Source organism: Capsicum annuum, chromosome 8, assembly GCF_002878395.1.
Source record: "Capsicum annuum cultivar UCD-10X-F1 chromosome 8, UCD10Xv1.1, whole genome shotgun sequence".
Lineage (NCBI taxonomy): Eukaryota > Viridiplantae > Streptophyta > Magnoliopsida > Solanales > Solanaceae > Capsicum > Capsicum annuum.
Window position 1 is genome coordinate 36,262,943 of NC_061118.1, and position 24,792 is coordinate 36,287,734.

The following is a 24,792-nucleotide window of genomic DNA, read 5'->3' on the forward strand; positions in this document are numbered from 1 at the left end:
CCCATAACTCATATGTTTTAACAAATAGCAGTTATTACTAGGGGTGTTCATGTGTTTGGTTAAAAACCAAACCGAACCGTAAACCGATTAAAAAAACCGACGTTTGGTTTGATTTAGTTAGGTTTGGTTTTAAATTTTAAAAAACTGATGCTATTTGGTTTGGTTATGGTTTTACTTTAAAAAAAAATGTGAAAATAACCAAACCGAACCGATAAATTTTATATATATATTATAATTATTTATATATAATTTATAAATAAAATATAAATGTTTTATTAAATTTAATCTAAAACTACAATTTTAATCTAGTATAAATAACATAAATACCAACCTTTTAAAAGTAATTACACTCTCTCCCACTTTTTTAATTACTTTACTCTCTCTCCCTCTTAATATGCATAACATAGCCGACATATACATAACATTCTGTGTATATGTGAGATTTTTGTAATATGTTTAGGGAGTTGGGATTTTTTGTAATATTGAAAACATAAGTTGTGTAATTTTTAGTTTAATCTATGTCTAGCCCAACCAATACTTTAGCCCAATTGTCCAAAGCCCCAAACCCAAGCCCAACTCTACCTACTATTACTAATCAGTTAACCCTACGGTCCCTACCTCACTTTTTCTACTTCATCTTTCACAATACGAGTTACCTTGGTCCCTGGTTTAAATGGTAGTTTTATGTCTCCTTGTTTATTTAATCTTTTCCCTATATGATTAGCTCACCTAGCTAGTCTATAAAGTAAACACATAACTCAAATTTACCCAACTCTGTCTCTTCTTGCAACAAAATACAAAGCTCTGTTTTACAATGTACGTGGTTGTATGTTGTTGGATAATCTTAGTGCCTACAATACAAAGCTGGTGTTTTCTCTCTCAATGTTGGTTTTGTTTAATATGTTTGTTCTAATTTTTAAGTGTTTATAGTGTCATTTGTCCATCACTGTACAAATATTTCATGAGAAATTGTTCAATGTGATACTCTTTTCTATGGGTTAAAAAAGGAGTTTATTCTAGAGATGGTTGGAGTAGGCTAGTCAATAATCGAAAAAAACCAAAAAACCGAACCAAATTGACAAGAACCAAACCGACGGTTATTTTCTTTTTGTGGTTTGGTTTGGTTTTAGAATTCAAAAACCGGCTAAATTGGTTTTGGTTATGGTTTTAACCACTAACCGATCCAAACTGACCCATGAACACCCCGAGTTATTACATTAATTAATGATATCTCCTAGTATGTGTCTTATAGCACTCCTGTCCTGCCTGAAAATGTCAATCAAATGATTGAGATATTAGCAGTTCAGCTGTTTAAGCTTCTGATTGTTGGAAGACTAGTCTGTTCTTTCTGCATAGTTTGTACGTGCTCATCAGAACATTTCTCATCCTTATGTTGTCCAATCTCCAATTACTTCTTTCAGATTGCTGATACTTTGAAGGGGACAAGAGGTGTTTCAGTAGATAAAGCTTGGTTATGCAGTTCAACGCGAGAACAACCTATGAGGGGTAACACTATTTTGTCTGATCGAAGGAACTTTGTGAATCTCAGAGTATCAGATGCAAGAGTTGTAAAACAGAGCACTTGTCATGCATCAGTGTTTGGCGAATCATGTTCATTCAACGAGTTACTTGATTGTTTGTTTATGCTTAAGGATATCTCCACTATGCTGTTGGCATGTCCACATTCTGTTTGCGAGTCTCCTGATAGTGAAAAACTATTTTTTAGTTCATTAGAATCTGTTAATACTCTTTCTGATTGTATATTAAGAAAGTTACGGGGGTTACTCATGATTATTTCTCTTGACTGTACAAAGTATGAGCTACTAGAGGACGAAAACTTCAATTCCTTACCAAAGCAAAACAAAGAGATACTTGGTGCTTCTAACCGTAAGAAAAAAGGAAAAAACCGTAAAGTGAAGAAATCAAATCCTTTGCCAAAGCCTACAACCGGCAGTTTAAGGCTTGTTAAAAGTACTGAGGTACAACTCTGATCTTGAAGATTTCCCCTAGAAATTCCTTTTAGCAAGAAAAAATTCTATACTAGTGTTTCTTTACTTTCTTTTAAAATATATGCAGGATAAGGGAGACACATTCATGTGTGGTGATAATGTACACAGTAGTTCGTCTACTGGATTAGTTGATAGATTTCAGTGTGCTAATGCACAAAGTAGTTTGCCTAGTGGATCGGTTGACAGAGAACAACAGAAGGATCTTGATAAAGAGAGTCTCACATCTTTGATTGATATGGTTGTAATTATCTTTCTACGATGGATCAGATATCCAAGTTATTTTGAAAATAGTTTGTAACTGACTGACTTTCTGCAGGGACATGGTGAAGGACCAGATAGTCAAACTGTTAGAAGTGCTTCAAGGAAGAAAAGGAAAGAAAGAAACAAGATTAAAAACCCAAGTTTGATAACTTCTGGGGAAGATGGTAAATATCAGAAAAGAAATTCTCAGAAGTCCTTTATTTCTGTCAACTCCCGAGATGGGGATCCAAGGTCTGATTGTGTCGCTGTAGTAAACTCAGTTGGTCAAAGTGGATCAAAAGATTCTTGTATTGACAATGAGAAACGTGAATTGGAAATGAGCATTCCGAGTCGAAGCGGTGTGGATTGTGGCTCTGCTGGTTCTTTTGAAGGTTGCAGGAATCCCCATTTGATAAACCATTTGCCCACAGAGGGGGTAATGGGAAATGGAACGGTAGCTGTTGCAATAGAAACTACCAATAGGGATGACGATTCTGGTGTATCTTCTGTAATGCCTGTGATTGAATCTCAACTCTCCCACTCAAACTGCAAGGAGTTTAAAAAATTGAACAACAAATCAGGTTTTCTTGAGCAACAAACCAAAGTTAGTGATCCCAACAAAAAATTTAGCTCCTTAAAGGAGCAAGGAACTGTTGATGTTTATGATACAGGGTCGATGCCTTCTCCATCTTATGTTTCGTATGAGTGGCCCAGTGTAGCTCCTATTCATCTTTCATGCGGTGATTCACATCTCCCACGGGCTACTGATAGATTGCACCTTGATGTCAGTCACAACTGGAAAAGTCATTTTCGTCATTCTTTTCTACGCAATGTACGTCATGTAAGAAATTCTTCAATTGAAACAGGATGCCCTGGAATCATATCTGGACCTTTGTCAATGAGTTTAGATTGGCCCCCAATGGTGCGCAGTATCAATAGACTTGCTGCTCCATCAGTAACATGCAATTATGATGCTGGATTTATCTCTAGGAGAACTTCTTTCAAGCAGGATATAGCAGCCCAAAGCATGCACTGCAATGCGGCGAGTACTGAGGATGAAAGGGTGTATTCTGGTGACTTAATGGACGTCTCCGATCTTTCAAATTCACATGAATTGGGTGAAGACCATGATTATCACTGGATGTCTGAAGAAGAGTTAGAGGTACATGCTGTTTCTGGGGTGGACTATAATCAGTACTTTGGAGGTGGTGTTATGTATTGGAATCCTTCTGATTATCTCGGTACTAATTTTTCACGTCCTCCCTCTCTTAGCTCAGATGATAGTTCATGGGCATGGAGGGAAGCAGACATGAATAGGGCAGTTGATGATATGGTTGCCTTCTCATCTTCCTACAGTACAAATGGTTTGACTTCTCCATCTGGTGCTTCCTTTTGCTCCCCATTCGATCCTTTAGGTTCAGGTCATCAGGCTCTTGGTTATGTTATACCAGGAAGTGAGATTACCAGCAAGGTTCTGCAGTCAGCATCGGCAGCAGATCTAGTGACAGTAGAGAATGCTTCAGGATCCTTGTCCAATTTGTCTGCTGAAGGTGAAGCAAAGTCTGTGGATTCACTTCCGTACCCCATTCTACGACCCATTGTCATTCCCAATATGTCCAGGGAGAGATCCAGATCAGATTTTAAGCGCAGTCATGATCATAAAAGTCCTTGTGTCCCTCCCAGTAGGCGGGAGCAACCTAGGATCAAGAGGCCTCCATCACCTGTTGTCCTCTGTGTTCCACGTGCTCCTCATCCACCACCTCCTTCTCCAGTTGGTGATTCTAGAAGGCACAGAGGTTTTCCAACAGTTCGGTCTGGTAGCTCCAGCCCCCGGCAGTGGGGTGTCAAAGGTTGGTTCCATGATGGAATCAATTTTGAAGAAGCATGTATACGTATGGATGGTAGTGAAGTAGTTTGGCCTGCTTGGAGGAGTAAAAGTCTCTCAGCCCATCAGTTAACACAACCTCTACCTGGAGCTTTGCTCCAGGATCGCCTCATCGCAATTTCACAGTTAACCCGCGATCAAGAACATGTAAATTACAAATCTGAGAATCCAGTTTGCAGTTTCATAACTCCTTTTATTCACAAGTTTCTGTCTGATTTGGGTGGAAAACTTTACTGTAGTTCTTTTTTTTTTTCCCTTTTCCAGCCAGATGTTGCGTTCCCACTTCAACCTCCCGAAGCGCTGAACTCTACTGCAAAGAAGGCCTGTCTCGCAATGATCCATAGTCTCCTTCACGACGAAATAGAGAGCTTCTGCAAACAGGTAGAGTCCCAAGAGAGTAGTAGCTTCTGCAGTATCATTTCAGTAATTTAACCAGATTTTCAGGATAAAAATTTTGGGCAATTGGATATTTCCTGATGATTATTGTTGGTTATCTATAATGATATTCAAGGTTGCCTCTGAGAATCTGATCAGGAAGCCTTACATTAATTGGGCTGTAAAGCGTGTTGCACGTTCTCTACAAGTATTATGGCCTAGATCTCGTACAAACATTTTTGGTTCAAATGCTACTGGGTTGTCACTCCCATCGAGTGATGTGGACCTTGTGGTTTGTCTTCCTCCTGTGAGGAATCTGGTAAGCATGTCTCAGATAATATGTGCTTACGTTATATCTTTTAGGTATGGAGAAAGAGTTTTGGAGAAAGGAGATCACATTATATTATTTTCTTTTTTTTTTCCTCCCTAGGAACCAATTAAAGAAGCTGGGATCTTAGAGGGGCGAAATGGGATCAAAGAAACTTGCCTTCAGGTATCCATGTTACATGGAATATTCGTTTCTAATAATTGAAGGAGGAAATGCTATGTTTGCTTTGAAAGTAATGATCTTTTTGTACTCCCTCCATCCCATAATACTTGTCATGTTTCCCTTTTTGAGAGTCAAACTACATTTACTTTGACCAAAATTGTAAGATATATTTTCTCACCATATTGATATGAGAAGAACTTGGCCTTATAGTACTTTGTCGTATAGTTTATATTTAATTAATCTAATCTAAATTAATTCTGAAAAATAGTCAACTTAACTGTCGAGCAGCGGAACATGAAGAAATCCTTTCTATTGGCTCTTGCGTGGCAGCTGGTATAGTTGATGAAAGGAGGGCTGTTTTTTCTGGACCTATTCTCTTATAGGCGGCAATATGGGACGGAGTGAGTAACTTAAAGCCCTCCCCCACAAAAAAGAAGAAGAGAGCACCTCTTTAACTTAAAGCTTTTCATACAACAACAATCTTCTTGTTGATTCTTTAATCATTAACCAAGATTTTCCTCATGATCCCTCGACCACCTCCAACCCCTACCAAAAAAATGTAAAGATATGACACTTAGGGCCTAACTCAACCCCAAAAACGCTCATGAGAGGAGGATTGCCTAAGTCCATATAAGCAAACCACTAATTCATTATCCAACCAATGTGGCACTCTAACCCACTGTAACACCTACCCTTCATGCCTATGCCCAACTGCAGCATGGACTAAGATCCCAAACAGGGATGGACTTGATTCTAATACCATCTAAAGATATAACACTTGAGCCTAACTCAACCCCATCAGCTAGCTCATGAAGGGAGGATTGCCAAGTCCATATAAGCAGGCCAAACCAACGCCCAACCAACGTGAGACTATAATCCACTCTAATTAAAGCACTTTTTTTCTGAGAAAGTACTTGTATGCCTTACACCACAAAATGGGCCTTCTCCACCCTAACATTGAATCCCTACAAAATGGTTGAAAGAGACAACAATTGATGAGGTAGTGAACTAAGAGAGACAAAGAGAGGCTGAAGAATTTGTTTTTAAAAATAAAATAAATATATTTTTAGCTTTGCCTGCACAATTAAAGACTTCACTCGTCCAGTCTTGAGTGTGAGACACACATTATGCTAACTGACACACAGATGTTCACGCTACACACTCTCTGTCAATTAGAGGTGTCAATTAGAGGTGTTTAAATGGTCATCAGCTAAGTTGGGGTGTCTAACTTACAAATTACCGAGTTTGAGGAGTTATTTTGGTATTAGTCATTAATTTTTCATTGAAATTTCTGACTTCTTCATTAATTTCAGTAACATTATCAATAGTGTTATGCTTTTTATTTGTGGACCTAGCATTATATATATTTTTTGGTCAAGTATAGGTATTTTCATTCATAAACATCCAAAATAGTTTCAGAAAAGAGAAATATGTCATTCTTTTTCGGGACAAACTAAAAAGGGAAATGCATACCATAAAATGGGATGGACAGTATTGTTCTTTTTTTAAAGAAGTACCAGGCAAGAACATTGTATTTGTTTCACCCTTGGTTGTCCAATATGACAAATATAATGTTGCTGACATAGAGCACTTTGCAGCATGCAGCTAGATATCTGGCTAACCAGGAGTGGGTAAAAAATGATTCTCTGAAGATCGTGGAAAATACTGCTGTAATGTCTCCGAAATCCAAAATCTTTTTCCTTCTGGATTCTAATCAGCTTAGTGTTTTCTTTATGTTAGCTGCAATACCTTTTTGTTCTCTCTTTTATCAAAAGAAAATAGCTTTGACCTCCTTAGTCATTGTTCCATGTTATGTTGCTTCCATTTTTCTACAGATCCCGATTATAATGCTTGTGGTGGAAGTTCCACAAGACCTCATTTCTTCGTCTCTATCAAACTTACAAATGCCAAAATCTGAACCAACTCAGTTGACTGTTGAAGAAGGCAATACTTTTCAGGCTGATTCGACTTGTTCGGATTCCTCATCTTCGCCGCAGTGGTCTAAGGCGAATGAATGTGCGAAGGATGTCAAAGCCGTTCGACTTGATATTAGTTTTAAATCACCTTCACATACAGGATTACAGACCACAGAGCTGGTATGTCTTGACGAGATTACATCTGAATACTTGTGGGATCAAATTCAGAACTACATTCTCTTACTCTTTATCCTTTGTAAATGTTAGGTAAAAGAGCTCACAGAACAGTTTTCTGCTGCCACACCTCTTGCTTTGGTGCTAAAACAGTTCCTAGCAGATCGCAGTCTTGACCAGTCATATTCAGGCGGTTTGAGTTCATATTGTCTAGTAAGCTTTCTTAGCATCAATATTTCCTAGAATATTTGGTTTAATTTTGAAAGGAAGTATTTTGCTTAATGTGGAGGAAGCAATGATCCTTACAGTTACCTACAAGTGTTCAGTTGTCTATGTTCTTGCTTCTCACTTGATATTCAAGCTTTGTTCTTTTGGTTATGCTTAAATACATCTCTCTTCTGCACTGCTCTATGTCATCCTTGGAAAAACTGTATAGTTGTTTTGGGCACACCAAACAATGCCAAATATGTTGAGAATAACATTCCGGATTCAGTAAATTTACAATGATGGAAGTGATGCATTTTGTCCTCTTCACATAGTAAAACACAGCTGTTGCGTAGCTGCATACCTCTTCTTTGAAGGTTGCTTTGTGAGAGACATGCCACTTGGACACTAACCATGAGAAACATTTGACCTTATGTGGAGGTATGCTTTCCATATGGATTTCCATCTCCAGAGATGTTCTGAGATGAAATTGTCTGAGTAGTGTGATTTTAAAGGGAAGGCGCCCTTTGATTTACCTTTCCAAATGATTGCTGAGTAAGTTCAAAAGGCTTAGGTATCCATCCAATTCCTGATAATTTAACTTCCTCGTGAAAGGGATAAGCCAACCATGCTTTTGTCTGAAATCTGATATAAGAGCGTTTGTGGAAGAGGTGATGCTGAAGAGATCCGGACACTTCTTTAAATGGAGAGTTGCCAAGTATCAGGCCAAAATTCAGCGGTCCTGCCATCTCCCACAATTGCACATTTAAATCTTCTAACTTTTCAAAAATAAGCTACCTTGGCAACCAAAAAAAAAAAGAAGCTACCTTGGTGTATTTATGAGTCCTTCAATCTTATGATTTATGAATAGTGAATATTCAGTGCACCTACGTTTTTGCTGCCATCTACTCATTTCCTGCACTGACCACTCTTCTAAGCTGCTTCAATCCATTCTTGACATGCTATTATGTGAGTATTAGTGAGGGAAGTTGAGGCAAAAGGATATTTTTCAGTTACTCCTTTGCTTAGAAAGCAGAGAAGAGAAAGAAAAAATGGGTGATTAGAGAGTTCTTTCTCTTGCTTGGGTGCTGTAGAAATTAGGGAATGAGAATAAGAGTCATTTTTTTCTTGACTCAAGATTTTAATCAATGACAAATAAGTCCAACAATTTTACTCTCCGTCCTTGTTTCAACTCAAACCAAACAAAAGGATGGAGGTTGGTCGGCTACTTTTATGCTTTGCTTGGAAAGTAGAGAAAAGAAGAGAAAGAAAGGGACAACTAAGAGCGCTTTCCTCTCTCTTGCTTGAATCCTGTAACAATTAGGGGATGAAATTAAGAGAGTACCATTTTCTTCTTTGCCCGATTCTTTTTTTTTTTTGAAACTGGTAAATGTGTATTCCTCAGCATTAAGGACATGCTGGACACCATCAAAAAGAGTTGCATAAGAAAAACAAAGAGAGAAGAAGATACTTACAAAGATCTTAATAAATCTACAAAATGATCTATATCCTCTAGACCTACTTCTTTACTCCAAAAGTAGAAAGAAACTATACAATCCATTTAACTTTCTGAATGGAATTGGATTTATCTTCATAACACCTGTCATTTCTCTCTCTCTCTCCAAACTGTCCACCAGATGCATTGTGGTATGATCCTCCACCATTTCTTTTGACTTTTGCTGCCTCCCCTTTTCATCCAGCAGCTATACAAATCTGCAGTATGCTCAGGCATAGTCCAACTTGTCTCTGTTATGTTGAGAAATAAAGACGTTGTGCTGTAAAAGTGCAGTGTAAAAACAGGTGGCTGTTTGTTTCATCTTTCTCATTGCATAAGAAGCACCTGAAAACTACGATGGCCCCTTTTTTCTTCAAAACTTCCTGTGTCAGGCATGCTCTTCTAATCACCAACCAAGTAAAGCATTTTACCTTGGTTGGAGATGGGCTCTTCCATAAGTTTCTCCATATTTTTAGTTGCCCTCTATACTGTACCCTTCCTTCCATTCTATATGCCCTTTTAACAGTGAATTGCCCGTCAATTTTGTGTTTACATCTTAATGTATCCGGTTCAGCAGTGGTGCCACTGAAATCTTCAATCCCGAAATTTAAATCAATGACAACAAAAAATCAAACAATTTTCCTTTCCATTCTTGTTTTCAATCCAAACCATGCATAGGAAAAAAGATAAATCTCCTCCTCTATTTTACTATCATTTTCCTCCTCTCTCCTTTTCCTTTTTTCCCAGCATAGGCTATATTTATGCTCTCAACTGATTCATTCTAGTAGTGAAAAGTCCTTAACTTGATTTACATGTAATTAGAAATTCGGGGTGGGGAGAGGGGTGGGGGGGTGATTTTTATATATCCATTTAGAGATGAGTTGACTTAATGCTAACTAGCATTTTGATGAAGTTCTAGAATCTATATTATATTGCAGGAAATACTGACTGGAGTTACCTTAAGAGTCCCCTATTTTGATTCAGTATTTTTCAGTTGTTGAATGAGGTCACATTGCATATCAGTCCCTCCTCCTTATTCTCTAGCAGTCTTTAGCAGAAGACCGGAACAAGTAGGCATCAACTAAAAGCTGGGTTCCTTCGAACAGGCTACAGAAAACTTGTTATTGCTTTGACTACCATTTGAGTCTCCAAGCACCTTACAATTACGGGGCAAACATTGGAAATTAGATAGTTGTCTCTGAGTCTAACTCAAGTTCGAGCAAAAATTCTTTGGTTTGTTTGGAAGTGGAAATATCTGCATTATGGCCATTATTTATTAAATCTTGTCAACTTTTCACAAGCAAAAGTGAAATAGTGAAACTTATTCAATTGTCTTCCAATTCTTGGCATTCTTACCTTAGGTGTTTTGCTTCCCTTGATTTCTTTGTATCTATTTATGTTAATGTGTTTGAAAGTCTCTTTAAGTGTCTTCACCATTTAATAGGTACTATTGATCACACGGTTTTTGCAGCATGAACATCATCACAGTCGACCAATTGACCAAGTATGATTGAATTCTTCCTTTTCGTTTTTGTTTTCTTTGTTTTCCATTGAATTTTTTGGCGATTGGCCCCTGTTTATCTGTTAATGGTATCATCAGTACGCCTGACAAGTTCAACATAGATTGTGATGATGTCTCCATTATTTTTGTTATTGGGTTGCACATATTTTGATGAAAACTTTCATAGGACCTTTCACACTATAAAGAAGAACCTGTGATATAACATAAGATGATTTCCTAGGTAAACACCGTCAAATTTTCCTCATTTATTTGGGGCATCTGTTAGAAAGTGACCCACTTCTTATTCCTCTTTCAATTTGTGGACCTTTTAGACTGCGGTTGAAAGATCTCTTTGGAGCAAACTAAAATCTTACGAGAAAAAGTTCATGGTCTGAAATTTTGCACGTTATTGCAATTTAGATGACAGTCTAGTGTTTTGTAATACATGAGCAAATTAGACGTGAGTCTAAGTGGTCCTTAGTTTAGATTTCATGGTGTGAAGAAGATGGTATAAGAACTGTACCTCCTCATATCTTGAATCCTAGCTGTGAAGACCACTGGACCTCCATAGTCCAGACCGAGTTTAAAGGGGAAATGATCACCCCCCCACCCCCCGCTCTGGCGGCTTGCTGTGGAGCTCCACCGGAGTAGATAGATGACTGTGAGCATCGCGGAGAAGATGAAGGGTCATTACCTGACTTTCTCTCTCCATTTTCCTTTTCAGTTCTATCAGATTCTAGATTAGTCTTTGTATTTTGCGTTTCCTCTTGTGTTGTTGTGCCGGGGTCTAGGCTGGCCTTTCTTTGTACAGCTCTTTTCGTTTAACATAAGAGACCATTGGGTCTCGGCCTTTTAAACTAACAAAAAGTCTAACGTTGTCCGGAAGGGTAATCTTCAAAGGCTATATTTGCACAACTTTTAATAATAGGCACAAAATCTAAATGGTCACTTAAACAAGGAAAATTTGCATATATCATCCATAAACACCAACTGCAAAGAAGGAAGCGGAGGGAGACATTTCCCAGCAGCATGACAACCTAGCCAGCTGAGTTTCTCAAAATGGGCTTTAAGCTTGAAAGATTAATTACTGGATATAGTGAGCAGGTGAATTCCATGTTTTGTTTTTTTTTTCCTCTTTAGAAAAAATTAAGATTATGCAGCAAAGAAAAAATAAAGGCTTATGTGAGGAGGTTGGCCTTTTTTACTTCAATAAAATACTCAATGGAATTACTGAAACTGAAGGGTTGGAAATCACACTTAAAGATGTTATCTATGAGTAAGCATGAGATAATGATGTGTTAGTGACATGGACTTTAGGTGCATGTTTGATGCACTATGAGAGAGCCTTGTGGAGGGGACCACCTTTCTGAGTTATTACATGGAGGTTTACATCATCTTTGATCTGCTTGTCTCACTTTAAACCTCTTTCCTTACATTTTGCATATTAGTTCTTTTACCGTATTTTTAGAATATGATGCATTATTTATACATTGCTTACCTATGCGCCGCAAGTGGGATCGGAGGGGGAGGAGAAGATGCGGTTTTGGGAGGCTTTGGAAGAGGTGGTGAGAGGCATGCCTAGTTCGGAGAAGATTGTTGTAGCAGGGGATTTCAACGGGCACATCGGGGCGCTACCGGGAGGCTTTGGTGATGTGCATGGTGGTTTTGGTTTTGGGGAGAGAAATGAAGAGGGGGCGACCCTATTGGAGTTTGCGAGGGCCTTTGGGCTGGTGCTTTCCGAAGAAGGACGAGCACCTGATCACCTTTCGAAGCGCGATAGCCAGGACTCAGATTGACTTTTTGTTGCTTAGGAAAGGGGATAGGGCGTTGTGTAAGGACTGTAAAGTCATCCCGAGTGAGAATCTTTCGACCCAGCATAGGCTCTTGGTTATGGATTTGGGTATAAAGAAGGATAGAACGAGGAGGAGTAAGGAGTGTAGACCGAGAATTAAGTGGGGCGGCCTAACGCCAGTGAATGCGTGGGAGATAGGGGAGAGGTTGGCGGGAATGGGGGTGTGGGAGTGTAGGGGGGACGTGGATAGTATGTGGGACAGGGCGGCAAGGTGCATCAGGGAGAATGCAAGTGTGGTGTTGGGTGTTTCTAGGGGCCGGGCCGGGCACCATCGGGGGGATTGGTGGTGGAATGAAGAGGTGGAGAAGAAAGTGGGGACCAAGAAAGGGGCGTATGCTAAGTTGGTGGAAAGTAAGGACGAAGAAGAGAAGCGGGTAAACAGGGAAGAGTACAAGCTAGCGAGGAAGGAGGCGAAGTCAGCAGTCACGGCAGCTAAGACGGCCGCTTTTGAGAGCTTGTATGCAGGGTTACAGGGGAAAGGAGGGGAGAAAAAGTTGTTTAGACTCGCTAAGGCTAGGGAGAGAAAGGGTCGTGACCTCGATCAGGTGAGGTGCATTAAGGGGGAGGACAGTAGAGTGTTGGTGGAGGACGGCCACATTAAGAAGAGATGGCAGTCGTACTTCCATAGGCTCTTGAATGACGAAGGGGATAGAGCTATTGTGTTAAGGGAACTGGAGCACTCAGAGGAGTGTCGGGATTTTAGCTATTGTAGACGTTTTAAGGTAGAAGAGGTTAGACAGGCTGTCCGCAGGATGCGAAGGGGTAGGGCGACGGGGCCGGATGAGATACCGGTGGAGTTTTGGAAGTTCGTTGGAGAGGCTGGTGTAAGGTGGTTGACTGGATTGTTTAATGAAATCTTCAGGACGGCAAAGATGCCCGAGGCGTGGAGGTGGAGTACCATGATCCCTCTCTATAAGAATAAGGGGGACATTCAGAGTTGCAATAACTATAGGGGGATTAAGTTATTGAGTCACTCTATGAAGATCTGGGAGAGAGTGGTCGAGGTGAGGCTGAGACGGATAGTGTCTATTTCGGAAAACCAGTTCGGATTTATGTCCGGTCGCTTGACGACGGAGGCAATCCACCTGGTACGGAGGTTGGTGGAGCAGTATAGGGAAAGGAAGAAGGATCTGCACATGGTGTTTATCGACTTGGAAAAGGCTTACGACAAAGTCCCCAGGGAGGTGCTTTGGAGATGCTTGGAGGTGAGTGGAGTACCTCTGGCATATATCAGAGTAATTAAGGATATGTATGATGAAGCGAAAACCCAGGTGAGGACGGCGGGAGGAGACTCAGAGCATTTCACTGTCCTGACAGGATTGCATCAGGGATCTACTCTTAGTCCCTTTTTGTTTGCGTTGGTGATGGATGTGTTGACGCGGCGTATTCAAGGGGAGGTGCCGTGGTGTATGTTTTTTGCAGACGATGTAGTTCTGATAGATGAGACTCGAGGGGGTGTGAATGACAAATTAGAGGTGTGGAGGTGAACTGTTGAGTCTAAAGGGTTCAGGGTGAGCAGAAGCAAGACAGAATATGTGGAATGCAAGTTTAATGACGTGAGGCGGGAGAATGAGGTAGTAGTGAAGCTGGAAGCACAGGAGGTATGTAAGAGGGATAAGTTCAAGTATCTTGGGTCCATGATCCAGAGTAACGGTGAGATTGACGAGGATGTATCGCACCGTATTGGGGCGGGGTGGATGAAGTGGAAACTCGCGTCGGGGGTGCTGTGTGATAAGAAGGTGCCGTCCAAGCTTAAAGGCAAATTCTACAGGGTGGTAGTCCGTCCGGCCTTGCTGTATGGAGCGGAGTGTTGGCCAGTTAAGAACTCCCACATCCAAAAAATGAAGGTGGCAGAAATGCGGATGTTGCACTGGATGTGTGGACTGACTAGAGGGGATAGAGTTTGGAATGAGACTATTCGGGAGAAGGTTGGTGTGACTTCAGTGGAGTGCAAGATGCGGGAAGCACGATTGAGATGGTTCGGACACGTGAAGAGGAGGGGCATGGATGCCCCGGTCCGTAGGTGTGAGAGGCTAGCGTTGGATGGTTTTAGGCGGGGTAGGGGTAGGCCGAAGAAGTACTGGGGTGAGGTGATTAGGCGGAACATGGAACAGTTACAGCTCACCGAGGACATGACCCTAGATAGGAAGGTCTGGAAGACGCGAATTACGGCAGAGGATTAGGGCCAGTTTGGGTCGCTAGTGTAGGGAATTACTTGGTGGGGGTTTTATTCCTGTTATGATTCCGTGTTCCGTGTTCCATGTTTTATTACGAATCTGTGTGCTTTCCTCTGCCTTCCTCTGCTTTCCTCTGTTTTATAATACTTATGGGTGCCGTATTTATGTTATGTAATCTGCTTCTGTGCTTTACTATGTGTTTGTGTGGTATCTCGTGCCTTGAGCCGGGGGTCTTTCGGAAACAGCCTTTCTACTTCATCAGAGGCAGAGGTATGGACTGCGTACATCTTACCCCCCCCAGACCCCACTAGGTGGGAATACACTGGGTTTGTTGTTGTTGTTGTTGTTGTTGCTTACCTACGTGACTATACTAAGTTAATCAGGCTCTTCACTTTTGGTGCCGCTCTAGTGTCGACACGACATGGGTGTGGGTGTGAAATCCGTATCCGATCTGGTCAACCAATTTTGGGTACTTTAACCAAAATCGACATGGAAAGTCTTGGAAAGATTTAATGGTTCCTGTAATCAAAACAAAAGTTAAGGTAAAATTGAAGAAAATGAAATACCTTGTATATAGAAAATATCTATGTTACTTTTTTTCTTTTCTCCTTTCAGGAATTCCACATAATATCTCATAATTTAGGTTTTATGACTCTATTTTTAGATATTTAAATTATTTTTAGCTTAATCCCGACACCCGTATCCATACCTGGATCCATATCCCCGAATCTTAAAATTGAGATCACGAAGGATCCGATCTCTAGATCCACACCAGTATCGAACACCCGCACCCGAGTCCAAGCAACGTAAGATTATAAATGATGCATCACATTGTACCTGAATGAACAAGCCTGATCTTTCTCTCAAAAGATGTAGAACTTAACTGCTAGTATACTCTATGTAAGATTGAAAAATCCACCTCCTGCTCAATGCGTGTCGAGAATTGCTATGTGCAGGTTAATTGGATAGCCTTCTACAGAGGTTGATGCCTTTCTAATATCATAGCAGGCTGATAGGGTTACTCCTACAATTTTATACTTGATGAGCTTGTTAAATGCTGCGGAGCCTCTATGGAAGAAGTTAACTGTGCTTCAATTCATTAGAACTAAGCTTCATTTTTTTTGTTTTCTTCTGATACATCACAGTTTTTTAGTGCAATTTTCTTTGATCTTATTTTGTAGAACTTGGGGAGCCTCCTGATGGATTTTTTCTACTTCTTTGGGTGAGTTTGAGCTGCTGGAAATACATATTTCCTTTGTTATTTTATCTCATGTTTTCGTTCTTACAAGCAGCCACACATTTTAGTTAGTTTATACATCTGATGTCCAAACCACTATAGTTACCCTGCTCCCCACAAAATATAAAGATGGAAAAAGGTACTGCAAATTTAAAGCCTTGTTTTTGTCTCCAGGAATGTGTTTGATCCTCGTCAAATACGTGTCTCAATACAGGGAAGCGGCTTATACATAAATAGAGAACGAGGGTGCAGGTGTGGCAAATGGTTGAACCTCCTGATTTTGCTTCTTGCAAATATCTTGCTCTGTTTTTGTGATGATTTTCCTCCCTTTTTACTCCCTGGTTTTGTTTCGTAGCATTGATCCAATTTGCATTGATGATCCTCTGTACCCAACCAATAATGTGGGGCGGAACTGCTTTCGCATACACCAATGCATTAAGGTTAGTTGGAATTGCTTGTATTAAATTTTCTAGAAAAATTTGTTATGATGTATGGATAATAAGCTAGAAGTATAAGTCCATGTTATCATCACAATGTTAGTAGAACTAGAAAAACTTGTGGGTCGGGTAAAAATGGGAAATTTGTGATATTTAAGGTTTCTTAGCTTTTAAACATCAATAGGATAAAATGTGTTAAATGTATTTGAATCTCCTTAGAGGTTGGCAAGAAAGAATTTCTTCTAGGCTTGCTAGTGGCGGGGATGTGCTGGTTACTGAATTAATTTAGACATATCCCTCAATCACGTGTAGATTAAAGGAACTTTTGATTTGTCATTGGCTATTTTTCTTATATTAATACAGTTGATGAAAGTTAATTAAGTGTTTTGCTCCATTCCTGGTGGTGTGCCCTCTATCAGTTTGTTTACTTCTCCAATCTACCAGTCTGTTTAAGTTGCAATCTTGTCACAAAACTTCCTCTACTTTGGGGGTAATTTGCATATGTAAAATCTTGAATCAGAAAGCTGTTGTTTACGTCTCTCAAATGGCATGTGATATACGTCAGTTAAAAATTAAAAGCATTACTTCCCTTCTGCCCTCAAATACGTAAAATCCAGCTAAAAATACTTTGTCCTTTAAAATTAACTGTCTGCCTTTTCATTTATTAATGTATAGCCTGAAGTAACAAACTATTGGTATTCTCTTTGGGTGCATCTGTTTGACATATGGATGAAGTTGGTTCCTAAGTAAGAAATTTTTAATTTGGGACTGAAGTTGCTACTGAACGAATTAGACTTCTCATAAACAATTATAGTCGGTGAATATTTACTGCATATAGCTTTTCTAATAGAAATTACTTTCTGTAGGCATTTGCAGATGCTTATTCTACGCTGGAAAATGAGATACCTTCTCTTCCTAGCAACGATGAATCTAATGCGGTACCTCAAGTTAAGCTGCTCCCAAGAATTGTTCCAAGCATTGGGGTGTCTGAGGTGTCTTAGTATCAGAAGTTTTGCATCTTGAAGGTAAGTTAAGCTCATACATTATCTTCAGAACAACCATAAATATATGAATAGTTTTCATGATGCCATTGGCATTTTCTTGTGTCATTTTTTAATCCTCTTAGATTGAAATGATTGGTTGCTTAAGAATAAAGTTTTGAACTTATAATGATTTGGTTGTATAAAAAAAGCTTCTAGAAAGAATGTTGTTCATTAAGGTATTGTGTAAGTATCTCCATGAAGGTGTAAAGAATTGTGGTCCTTCCAGTGAGAAAGAAAGACGTTATGCTAAACATTGAAGTTTGGGTCTTCATAAGTTGAGTAATATGAATATTACTTGGTACGTTTTGTTTGATGTTGTACTCTTCAATTTAAAGCATCTGCAGACTGCATTTAATCTTTTCTTTCCTTCTATTTGCCATTAGTTTCTTGTTAACTTTTATAATTATCAAAGACTCAAAAGGTTTGTCTCAATCATTTGTTTCCTTATATTAAGTTTTTGCATTTGCAGATTTCCTTTTCAAATTTATGTTGCAGACTTCTAGCAAATTGCGATTAAATTGTTTGGTATAATGACATGGGTTGGGATTCTGCCTTTAAAATTGGGACCAACTTCCACTGGATGTCAGAACCAAGGAACAGTTAAAGAGCTACTCCATTCAATAGAATCAAGCAGTGTCTGAACTCGACCATGTCAAATATAGAATGACTGATTGACATGTTGGAGACCATTTATTGTTACCTAGTTCGTCTTGAAAGTTATTCCAAGGTTAGAGAACTCTCCACTCGTTACAATTTTGACTTTCACCAAATTAGAATTTTGTATTTTAAAAACTTTTGATGCCTTCGTTGAATGGACATTCTGAGACAATATGCCATATCTCACTCAACCTCCATGTTACGATTTGGACCTTCGCGTAACTCAACTCCAAAAGTGAGCTCATAAGGTGAGGATTATTAAGTTCATATAATGAGGCAAACAACCCTATCTCTCATCGATGTGAGACTCTTTAACACCCACCCCCCCCCCCCCCCATACACTCAGGATTGGACTGCGGAGCGTGGATAACATAATATGGGAGCCAATATCAGGTAAAGGAAGAGTTAAGTGGGTCTGGCTCTGGTACCATGTAAGAGATGGTGGTCTCCGCGCCCTGTTGATAACAGTGGTGGCTGGGCCTTGCGCCATTGAGCGCATGTCAACTACTTCACAGAGTATCTGTTTACCTTCACCAGCACAGGTACCAAATAATTCTACTCACCCAGGCTTAAGCAAATGATAATTTTGACCCTGTATAATCACTATTAGAAGTCATGTATTGTAGCTAATTTTGTCTAATGCTTTGAGCAGGCTCATGGTCAAATTGGAAAAGGAAGCTTTTAGCTGCCCCTGATGTGTTGAGCATAATTGGAAAAGGAAGCTTTTAGCTGCCCCTGATGTGTTGAGCATACTCGAATTGAAGCTACGTTACTTCAGAAGGGGGCTGATGCTGGTTGAAGTTATGCTTTCCTTGCTGCTGGCAATGCAACTTGCTGTTCTGATTTATGGGTAAGAACTGGGCATTGTCGGCTGGCTCCAAAGAGTAGAGGATCCTCTCTTCTACTATTTTATTCCTTTTCACTTGTCTTTGCTTACGTTCTCCTTCCTCTCTCCTCCAACGGCCCCTCCCCCATGTGTTGATATTAAGTGAGTATATCTCCTAAATTTTCCTTCCTGTATTTGTTTCAGTATATTTCAATTGGGAGAATCACAAATAAAAGTGTTCTAAAGTGATTTAGCTTTGTGGCCATGCAGTTGCAAGAAGGGATCCTGCACTTGTGCAAGAAGATACGAGGCCAAAGTTTAATCGTTTAGAAAAGAAAGAGAAAACAGAGAGGTAGAGTTTCTGTATATTCATATTATTTTGTTGCTCAGGCATAACAATTAAGCTGAGCTGGTGCTGTCTATGCTTAAAAGATGACCTCTTGGTATTGCATTTGGACTGAAATGTGTCCAACTAGAACGGAGTGGATGCAGAAGATTTATGTAATCGATCTCGACTAGTTTGACATAAGAACGAACTCGTCATTGTTGTATTTTTGTTGGTGTATTCTCTTCATTGACAAATGATGTAATACTATCCTGGTGACTATTAAATTACCAGCACGGGCTCAAATAAATTGTATGAAATAATAATCATTATATATTTAACTCTTGGTTCATCTAATATTTATGCACATTCATGATGTCCATTTTTTTTCTCACTCGTTCTGAGCTTATTTTCCTAGTTGATTTTCCTTCATATGATTCAAGATACGGATCGAGAACTGCAAATTTCTAGTCTTTCTCAGAATTGAATAGATATGATGGATTTATAAATTTTTATAGGATCAACTCTAAAGACTCAAAACTCAATCTTACATCTTTTCAATAACTTGATGTTGCAACTAACGATGCGTTTGGTAGGTTCAAAATAATATTTTGCAAGGATGTAATGAGCAGTTGTTAGTCCTTTTAAGTTTGTCAAACGTCAACACTTTTAGGTTCCATCAAATATTTAACAATTTATGTTCGTCAGATTGGCGAAAACAGTAAGTAAGCTATTAACAAAACCCATAGCAGACTCCCATACCATCTTTAGTTCTATAAGAAACGTGTAGCCCACAACTCATCATTTTCCCAAACTTAGAAAAAGGGGTACCCCCTCTTTCTTCCTTCCAACAAACCAACATTTTTTCTCAGTACACCAACCAACAGGGCCACAACTCTCTTTGTCATTTCTAAACTGAAAGAAAGATAAGCCTGAAAACAACCATTTTTCAAGTTTATTGCTTTATCAATACTCTTTTCCTCCAACAAATAAAGGCTCCAAACAATGAAAGTGAAAGCTTTTGGTTCCTTCAAACGCAAACTTTCCAATCCATGCAAGAAAATACTAAGGTTGTTCAAGTTCAGACTCACTAAGCCCCTCTTATAAGAAGACTTGGGTTTCGTCGTTCAACACATGAGACTGAACGGCTGAGAAGAAGAGGGAAAGAGGAGGACCAAGTCATGGAGCTCAAGAGTTTCTTAGAAGCAGAGCATCACAACAAAGCACCATTTCCATCACTCCTCACCCCGGCTTACGCGAGATTGAGTAATGCAGCAACTAGAAAAGAAGTACCAGTTCAGGATGATGTGGAAGATGCATGCAGGAGCTTTGAGAATCATCTGGTGGAGATGATGGTGGAAAAAGGGAAAATGAGGGATTTGGCAGATGTGGAAGAATTGTTATACTGTTGGAAGAATCTCAAAAGCCCCGTCTTCATTGACCTGGTGTGCAGATTCTATGGAGAGCTATGCAGGGATTTGTTTTCCAATAGCTACGAGGACGACATTAACACCCCTAAGAGACACTTATAATGAAACTGTTGTATCTTACTGTTTGAGCACAATTCATGTCTTTACACTTGCAGTTTATGTTGCTTGGATCCTCCAACTATGCATAGCTTTTGTAGGATTCGACACACACCTAGTGGTATTCTTGAAGAGTCCAAAAAAAATAGCTTACAACCCTTTTTATCCATGTAACAACAGTAGCAAACGAATCGCAAGCCCAACAAACAGGGTATTTCATAAGTTCATCACATACAGTGTCTCCTCGAAAAAGATATAGTATTGCTCTTCTCTCGTACTTGATATACAGGAGCAAGAGTTTTAAAAAATACTGTATATAAAAGGGTAAACCATCCATGTCTTCTAAAGGTATAAGTACTATTCAAATGGCTAGAGCTATCACAATCACTGTATTGATCCATTGAACCTTTTCCATCAAATAGGAGGTTTTGGGGGGTTCCAAATTATCAACAAATCAGATTCATCTGAACAATAATCAGAATCCTTAGAACACCCCATCTTTAGCTTCTCTTGGAGCTCCAACTGCTTGGGTAACACTAGCTCGATTCTCTGACCTGACTCTAAGAAGTATCTCTCAAGCACCTTCTGCAATTATACAATAAAGCTCAGTTCTAAATCACAAGTTACTATTTTCATTTTTCAGACAATTTGAAAAAAATATGTACAGGAGAAGTACAAAAAGACAATGAACTGAACTGAATACATACAGCAGCAGCGTAGGCATCCTGTTTCCCTTCACGAGCAGATTTTCCGAGGCCCCTAAAAATGGTGATGCTGTTCATTTAGAATTTTGTTTTTATAATCTACTGATATAATAAAAATATTTTTCTCTGTCTGATATGCCCCAGCATGAAGCACATCTAGCAACTTATTTAGGCAAATTTTCGTCAAGACTCTTTTATAACACAATTAGAACAAATAAATGGCACATGCTAGAAGCAAATGTTTCTGAATTTGCTCAAGTTGATAATAAAAGCTCTGAGGTAAGTTAGATTTGATCATCAAAGTTCATTCTGCGTTAACTGATCAACCCTGTGGGACTAGCATGCTATCATGGCCCTATATTGTCACCAAGAAAAAGCTTTTGCATTCTAAGAATATATATATCTTATTATAAATGGTTAAATGACCATAACGTAGGAGGTGTGGATCTAGTACTAACATATATTTTCTTTAGATTAGCTTAACCTGTTAGCTTTCCCTTTTGTCTTTTTTCATTTTTACAGCAGTGGTGTTTCAGCTATGGCTGACTTCTGCACACCTCAACTATTCTATAAAAAATCTTCTAGATTTTTTTTTCCGACTAGGATTCGGACCGTGGTCTCCCATGATCATCATTCCAGTTCCTAACTAATTAATTTATCTTGTTTAAATGGGAGAAAGGTGAAAAAGATTCTACTATTAATAGACATTTCTGCCACTTTAGGATGACTTCCTCTAACAGACTGTTCAAAGGATACCTCCCTTCTCATATACACTTGATGATCAATTAATTAGCAAGACAGGTAGGCAAACTTCATTGATGTCCAAATAAGATCGTGATTCCTCGTTGCAGATCCTAGATATTTAAACACATAAATGAAAGAAATGAAAGAGCTTACCTGCAACTGATTCAATAAACGTAGGGATAAGTCAGAAGAACCTATTACCTATCAACCATGTCGCTCATTGCCTCAATTGTTGTCCCATACTCTTCCTGCAGATATACTCTCCAGCCCCTAAAAGGACAGCATCGACAGAGAAGATGAAAAATTATGGCAGCAGGTCCCTCTTCACTTTTAAAATTTTAAAATGAATTTAAACATGTCACAAAACAATGACTAGAGAACTACAAGAGATGAATTGAGTGTCAATAATTTGTACAACCAACTAACCGAAAAACAAATTGTGAAACCAAAGCATACAAGCTTAAGGCTTCTGAAAATAGGGAGTCAACTAGTAGCCCCCGTGTGTAATAATCACATCAGTTTTGGTTAGTAATGCATAACAAGCGGGCATGGTCTAGTTAGTTCAACCAATAGACTTCCAAATATTTTTAAAAATATTCACTTTCAAGTAACTTGAGACATAATCTTCAGAACTACCATAAGATCACAGTTGATAAAAAGTTTAGGCACAGACAATAGTAGTGTTTCAGTGATGATCGGATAGGTAAAATCGCAATATACATACTTTGCAGTATGCAGTACAGTTACTGAAACTAGAGTTAGAGACACGTCTTAAGCTTCAAGGCAGGACAAGATTCCCTGTTCAAGTGAGTCCTTGATGGTGCGTGATACCTTCTTACAGTTTGTTTGACTTGAACTATCTTATCTTACAATCTCTCCATAGATAAGTTAAACATCTATCCTCTATTATTTACGAGAGAGTAACCATTGTTAAATTTGACAAATGTACAGTGTCACTAGCACTTGAAGTTACTTAGGTATAAAATGCAACATCACAGCATACTCCGGACAACCAACTTGATCACAATACAGCCAAGAAGTTGAAATTGGCTCACATTGCCAATTCAGACCCACCAACAGAAAAGAGATCTTATTACCATTTAGCCTGCAATTTTAAATTGTTATTTTTTTTCATTATTTATTCCAATTTACAAAGAAAAAGACAACAGACCAAAAGTCCTAAATGATTAGTACCTCTCAGCAGCTCGAACAGCAAGCCTACCAGCAACACTTCGAACTTTGTTCGATTGTGGAGTTTCCTTTCCATCACTTGACAAAGGAAGTCCAATTATAAACTCATCCACTTCCTAACTTCCGAACAAAAACCATACTCATGAAACTCCAGATACTGGAATATCAATTTAATTCTTAACAAATATAATATGAAGGAATAACTAAGTCATATTCAAGAAGCTCACATCAATAACCAGCTGATAAATTACCATAAAAATTAAATCTTTCTACATTAAACATAAAGACACTGGATGAAAATATTAACCTTGACAACTACATACTCCAATTTGTCTGGCATATTTGATATGACACGAACTTCAGAAAGGAAAAGTTTTAATACAAGAATTAATACTCATATACTGATCCATAACAAATCATGTGGTCTCCTATCAAAGTACTCCCTCCGTCCACTTTTACTTGTCCTTTGTACTAAAAACATTTAGTTCCTAATTTATCTTTATTATTAACTATAGTCAATTTCTATTGCATTTCCCACAACAGTAAATTTAGAGTGGAGGGTCAAAAACACACCAAAAGTATATCGTTTTTTCGAGTTTCATACCTGAACTATCATCAACTATTTATCAAAAATATACCTCAACTATCAATTGTTCACTTTTCCTACCTGAACTATCATCATCTTTCGGGTAGGAAAACTGAAGAATTGACAGTTGAGGTGTGTTCTGCTCTGGTAACTAGTTCAGTTAGGAAACTAGCACACATGATAGTTTAGGTATCAAACTCAAAAAACAGTGATGCATTAGGTTTATTTTTGACCATTAGCTCTTGAATTCATTATATTTTAAAGGGTAATATATAGTAAAATTGTTATTCTATTTATTGCTCGTTAAGGTGTATGGCAAATCAATACGGAACAAGTAAAAATGGATGCAGAGAGTATAAAATGAAAGTGTGAATAGCTTATTTAAAGATATTGGAGGGCAGAGGGAATACCTGTTTTAGGGCAATATCAATAATTCGAAGTTCAAGCTTCTGCCCTCTCAACTCCAAAACCTAAAATCCAGCAAATCAAAGTCCCACTATATATCAACAAAAATGCTTCACTTTCGTACGTGTATGAGTGAGGTGTGCAGATGAAATTGATTTACACTTTACCGTGAATGGGCGAAAGTCGTAGCCTTTACTAAGGGCAAGTCCAGTACGGGCAAGACCTAAATCTACTCCAAGACTGAAACCTCCTCTCCACCTTGAATCCCGCTTTCGTCGAACAGCATTTGGGGGAATCTCCTCCACTGATACTGCACGTATTGCCTCAATTTTTGAAGTTAATCGGAGAGAGTTCCCGACGGCCGGCCGGAATGTCGCCGGCGGCGAACTTATGGCTGCTAATAGATGTGCCATTTCGAGTGGGAAAAAAGCGACAGGAGGAATCGACGCATATTGGAGACTGACTCTACTGAATGCTAAGACATTAGGAGAATCAAAATATGGCTTAACATTTTAATCATTTTAAACATATACATTCTTTATTCCATTTTAACTGATAAAAAATAAAAATATATTAATTTTATTTGATATTTTTGAAGTTGAAAATATAATTGAAGTTAAAATATTGTGAATAATATTTATGATCAAACACCTACTTAATTAGGGATGTATTTTATTAAAGCAATCTTATTAATGTTTTGAAACTCTAAATTTGATTGTAGTTTATTTTGTTATTTAATACTAAGAGTAGAAAAGAAAAAATATAATTATATTAATTTTCATAAATTAAACAA

General features: G+C 38.7%; 2 protein-coding genes and 1 pseudogene across 13 annotated transcripts in view; 2 read left to right on the forward strand and 1 right to left on the reverse strand.

Annotated features, from left to right (window-relative positions):
* LOC107845543 overlaps positions 1–19,210 on the forward strand; it is a 24,185-nt gene extending 4,975 nt beyond the window's left edge. The window contains exons 2-20 of one of the 12 annotated variants that reach the window (XM_016689935.2): positions 1,422–1,979; positions 2,077–2,250; positions 2,326–4,281; positions 4,399–4,515; positions 4,646–4,828; positions 4,940–5,002; positions 6,598–6,669; positions 6,835–7,095; positions 7,183–7,302; positions 10,233–10,292; positions 15,500–15,540; positions 15,730–15,819; positions 15,911–15,995; positions 16,859–17,017; positions 17,505–17,762; positions 17,929–17,940; positions 18,039–18,234; positions 18,345–18,542; positions 18,789–19,210. In XM_016689935.2, coding sequence (XP_016545421.1) covers positions 1,422–1,979; positions 2,077–2,250; positions 2,326–4,281; positions 4,399–4,515; positions 4,646–4,828; positions 4,940–5,002; positions 6,598–6,669; positions 6,835–7,095; positions 7,183–7,302; positions 10,233–10,292; positions 15,500–15,540; positions 15,730–15,819; positions 15,911–15,995; positions 16,859–16,993 — 3,915 coding nt within the window. In that variant the 3' untranslated portion in view covers positions 16,994–17,017; positions 17,505–17,762; positions 17,929–17,940; ... (1 more) ...; positions 18,345–18,542; positions 18,789–19,210. Of the gene's footprint in view, positions 1–1,421; positions 1,980–2,076; positions 2,251–2,325; positions 4,282–4,398; positions 4,516–4,645; positions 4,829–4,939; positions 5,003–6,597; positions 6,670–6,834; positions 7,096–7,182; positions 7,303–10,232; positions 10,293–15,499; positions 15,541–15,729; positions 15,820–15,910; positions 15,996–16,858; positions 17,018–17,504; positions 17,941–18,038; positions 18,235–18,344; positions 18,681–18,722 lie in introns of all 12 variants that reach the window. The other 11 variants (XM_016689961.2, XM_047394363.1, XM_016689937.2 and 8 more) reach the window with 11 other exon arrangements.
* A 346-nt stretch (positions 19,211–19,556) lies between these two features.
* Positions 19,557–20,446, forward strand: LOC107845579 (annotated as a pseudogene).
* A 112-nt stretch (positions 20,447–20,558) lies between these two features.
* LOC107845569 (putative pre-16S rRNA nuclease) lies at positions 20,559–24,512 on the reverse strand. Its single transcript, XM_016689984.2, has 6 exons — positions 24,167–24,512; positions 24,005–24,064; positions 23,012–23,124; positions 22,019–22,087; positions 21,077–21,128; positions 20,559–20,954 (listed from the first exon to the last, which is right to left on the reverse strand). Exons 1-6 carry the CDS (start codon positions 24,410–24,412, stop codon positions 20,784–20,786), a joined length of 711 nt encoding a protein of 236 aa, XP_016545470.1. The 5' UTR covers positions 24,413–24,512; the 3' UTR covers positions 20,559–20,783.
* Positions 24,513–24,792: the final 280 nt, after the last annotated feature.

Excerpts from the sequence above, each read along its gene's own strand:
- LOC107845569 (XM_016689984.2), bottom strand. The coding sequence starts at position 24,412 with ATGGCACATCTATTAGCAGCCATAAGTTCGCCGCCGGCGACATTCCGG. Across the intron at positions 24,065-24,166 it reads ACGACTTTCGCCCATTCACG|GTTTTGGAGTTGAGAGGGCA; the intron begins GTAAAGTGTAAA and ends GCTGGATTTTAG. Across the intron at positions 21,129-22,018 it reads ATGAGCGACATGGTTGATAG|GGGCCTCGGAAAATCTGCTC; the intron begins GTAATAGGTTCT and ends CACCATTTTTAG.